Source organism: Ipomoea nil, unplaced genomic scaffold (genome assembly GCF_001879475.1).
Source record: "Ipomoea nil cultivar Tokyo-kokei standard unplaced genomic scaffold, Asagao_1.1 scaffold2280, whole genome shotgun sequence".
Classification (NCBI taxonomy): domain Eukaryota; kingdom Viridiplantae; phylum Streptophyta; class Magnoliopsida; order Solanales; family Convolvulaceae; genus Ipomoea; species Ipomoea nil.
In genome coordinates this window covers 4,253,396-4,256,987 of record NW_017618708.1, presented here as the reverse complement: position 1 = coordinate 4,256,987, position 3,592 = coordinate 4,253,396, and the positions used below count along the sequence as shown (strand labels likewise).

Genomic DNA, 3,592 nt, shown 5'->3' with positions numbered 1-3,592 from the left:
CACCATACCACCCACAGACCGTGGTAGGGCCCCCTACCACTATTTGGTCCTAACAACTAATGAAAACTCCAGATTCATTACACCCATATCTCCAATCAATGAACCAAGCATGGCTACAGGCAAAAGGAGGAGGAGGAGCCAGGAAGACCTTTTCAATACTAAACTCCACTATCATATTTTTCTGGTTAGATGCTGAGTAGACAGACCAATAAACCAACTACACATATATTATACTTTGCAACAAACAAAGGTTTATTCATGTTATTCAAGTCTTGGTTTTCTCCAGAATTACAAACCACCATAAATAAGCAGAGCTCTAATATATATAATACCAGCAACTTAACATTAAACAAGTACAGCAAGGCATCGCAAATTTCCTGTCTGTACAAGAGAAAACACCAGATACTGCACACCCCAGTTACCTGATTTTCCACCTACTTGCTCTTTCTTTTTTTTTTTTGAATATTTTCCTTTCTGCTTTCATCTTCCCAGATCATGCCACACTGATGACACTATCTCCATTACTGAAGCCCAGGAAGGCAGGGTGTGTGGGCTGACTCTGATCACCCGACAAGGACAATCTCAAGGACAATGATGATGGGTCCATGGTGGAGTTCTGATTCATGTTAAGGTCTATCATTGTTGATGCATTGGGCACAGAGAGAATGGACAGTGGCTGCTGCACAAACATGGATGATGCATTATTTACTTGATCTCCTCGTCCAAGCATCAGATTTTCTATTGGCTTCTCATTTTGTAACGGCACGAAAACTGGGCAGGCAGTCACAGGTAGAGGCGGGCCTTGGAATGCATTCATCTGGGAGGATTCAGAAATTGATAATGATGTTGGTGATACAACCTGTGGAACCTGACTTTCTTGAGAAGCCTTTCCTTCATCCATGGAATATGGAGACACCTATTCAGAAGATAAATAACCACTTAATAAGATATGCAATCCTGTAATATTTTCTTTTACTCACATCAAAATATCAGACAATCTAGATTTCTATCACAGCTTTAATTTTACTCCTTGCTTAAACAGTGAAAAAGTATCCTAAAAAGCTTATAGCACATCTAAAGTAACACTCCTTCTGACAAACAAATAGTACAAACATTATTGCTTCCTCTTAGGCTAACAAAAGGTAATAAGTTAATTCAAGGAAACAAAAAAACAGAGGCGTAAAGCTGTATCTCATTATTAACTGATGTTAAGAGTATTTTGAGTTAATTACCGATTCAGTGGTGATATCGAACAGGCTAGATCGGCGGCGACGGCGGTTGAGGTTGCTCCGTCTAAGGAAGTATTTCTGAGCATGACTTGCCACTTGTGTAGGGGTGCGAGTCTTCACGAAATTTCTAGAGATTCCTCTCCAGTCTCCTTTTCCGACTTTCTGCAACCCCAAAAGGAACAGCTTGTGTTCTTCCTCTGTCCATGGAACTCCTGATCAAATTCCACAAATCAAAACTTAGATCAAACAGCTAAACAGTTGTATAGTAGATTATCGATACATCAAATCACATACCATACAACCATCTTCATGTAGAGATTTAATAAATCAAGTAACATACAATCATCTTCGCATACAAATATGATAAATCAAATAAACGGACAACGATCTTCGTGTATCCAAAAAAAAATAAAAGGATTTTTCTCAATCAGTGAATAACCAGAGCATCCGTTTCAACTCTTACAAAATAAGATACATATGTTTCGATTCATAAATGACTTTTGCAGACATAGTTTTATTCATTTCTACAGTTTCACGCAAAATGTTACATGCTATAATGGATAAAAATAATCAAACTAATTAAGCGATCAAATATTTGAATCTTAAAACTGAATAAGATCAGATAACAAATCGACTTTTGAATTTCGATCAATAATGTTGAGAGAAGAATATATAAAAGTCATCAAAGTAAGAGAGAAGAAGGATGATTAGAGATCTGACCTCGCTTTCGCTCGCGGCCACTGCTAGACTGGTTAGGAACGGCGTCATCTGCCGAAGCATAGCCTTCGTCAGCTGCTGCTTTGGTTGAATCATTGTTTCCACTGTTCTTGTTGTCGTCATTCGGCTGCTCGTACTGAGACAAGTTATTCAGACTGACGCTCTTCCTCATAGGGTCAACCTTCACTCTCACACCAAACAGCATGATCTCGCCGGAACCGCCGGACGCGGCCGACACCGACGAGGACTCCCCGCAACTGCGTGAATTGTGGCCGTTGCTTCCATACTGCGTGCAGCAGCGCGTGGCCATCTTCTTCCCCTCGAGAATCGATGAATTTATTGTTCAGTCAACCAAACTGTAAATATATATAGAGAGTTTGGGAAGAATATATATATATATATAGAGAGAGAGAGAGAGAGAGATTTATATATTCAGAGAGAGAAAGGAAGGAGTGAGGAAACGTATCGTCTGCGTTGAGGCTCCAGTGAGAAAGATGAGGGTTATATATATATATATAGAGAGAGAGAAGGGAACAAGTGAGGTGTCGATGGACGACACGTGTCCGGCTGACAACAGTTTATCCAAATATCTCTTTCTCTCTCTCTGTTTATTGAAAATCACAACCAACTTATCTAGACCGTCTTGAATGGGCCCGGCCCGGCCCATGTCTGCCGCTATTTCTATATATAAAATAAAAAATTAAAAAAAAAAAAACCTTTTATGCCATTTTTTTTTTGGTTCTTGAAATATTTTCACATTTAAAACTCTTTTAAACTTGTTTGGAAGCATTTACATGTCATTTTGTAACAATATTCAATGTTTCAAAATTGTTTTTGAGCTATTTCTTAATAAAATAAAAGTTGGAAATGCATTTTTAGCTTCAAAATAAATTTGAAATTTTAAATAATTATATAAAAATATAAATAATTAAAATATTTAAAATTTGACATTTATATTCCTTAAATTAAATATTTATACATCTACTATATACTATATACTAATAAGAGCCCAAGAGAGTTAGGCCTATAATGGGTAGGAAAAATGGCGGTCAAATTTTTTTATCAAATGAATGGCTCAGATTGATCAGATTTTAATTTGTCCTTGAGATTTCCTAATTTATCCTTAATGAATATGATTATCCGTTAACTTTTTCGTTAAATATTATGTTTTTCGTTAATTTCGGTTAATTCACCGTTAACTTACACATTGATTTCAATAAGAAAGGTCTTAGGTTCGAACCACATCTCAATCAAAATTAGCATAATTAGTACCCTATTTTAATCTTATTAAATTACTAGTTTTTTTTACGCGCTTTGCGCGAATGGGATAATGCCCAATAATTATTTTTAAATAAGTATTTCAAAGTATATCAATGCAATATTATATAGGAGATGTTCATGCATAGGTAAATAAATATTGAATTTGTTTATTTAAATTGGTAATTTAAAGTATATAAATGCAAGATAATATATGAGAAATTGATTATAATTCTCACTAAAATAAATGTTTGCAACTTTGTAATAACGTTAGTCTAAATACTTAGTCTTAAAGCGATAGTCTAAATAAATACTACTTTTGGTTTAAATTTCTCTAATTCTTCTTAATTCTCTTTTGGGTAGCATTGTTATTGTTTTCATCTTCAGTA

General features: G+C 35.5%; 1 protein-coding gene across 2 annotated transcripts; it reads right to left on the bottom strand.

The window, feature by feature from the left end:
• Window positions 1-228: 228 nt before the first annotated feature.
• LOC109150905 (transcription factor MYB1R1-like) lies at window positions 229-2,433 on the bottom strand. Of its 2 annotated transcripts, XM_019298905.1 has the most exons (4): window positions 2,345-2,425; window positions 1,950-2,314; window positions 1,233-1,441; window positions 229-916 (listed from the first exon to the last, which is right to left on the bottom strand). In XM_019298905.1, exons 2-4 carry the CDS (start codon window positions 2,254-2,256, stop codon window positions 494-496), a joined length of 939 nt encoding a protein of 312 aa, XP_019154450.1. In that variant the 5' UTR covers window positions 2,257-2,314; window positions 2,345-2,425; the 3' UTR covers window positions 229-493. The 2 variants fall into 2 exon arrangements, with proteins under 2 accessions (XP_019154450.1, XP_019154449.1); XM_019298904.1 differs by having other exon boundaries at window positions 1,950-2,433.
• Between the last annotated feature and the right edge of the window lie 1,159 nt (window positions 2,434-3,592).

What these genes read in the sequence shown, in the direction of transcription:
- LOC109150905 (XM_019298904.1), bottom strand. Translation starts at nt 2,256, where the DNA reads ATGGCCACGCGCTGCTGCACGCAGTATGGAAGCAACGGCCACAATTCA. An exon ending in TGGCCGCGAGCGAAAGCGAG is followed by an intron (nt 1,442 to 1,949) that starts GTCAGATCTCTA and finishes GAATTTGATCAG; the next exon opens with GAGTTCCATGGACAGAGGAA. An exon ending in TCGATATCACCACTGAATCG is followed by an intron (nt 917 to 1,232) that starts GTAATTAACTCA and finishes TCTTCTGAATAG; the next exon opens with GTGTCTCCATATTCCATGGA.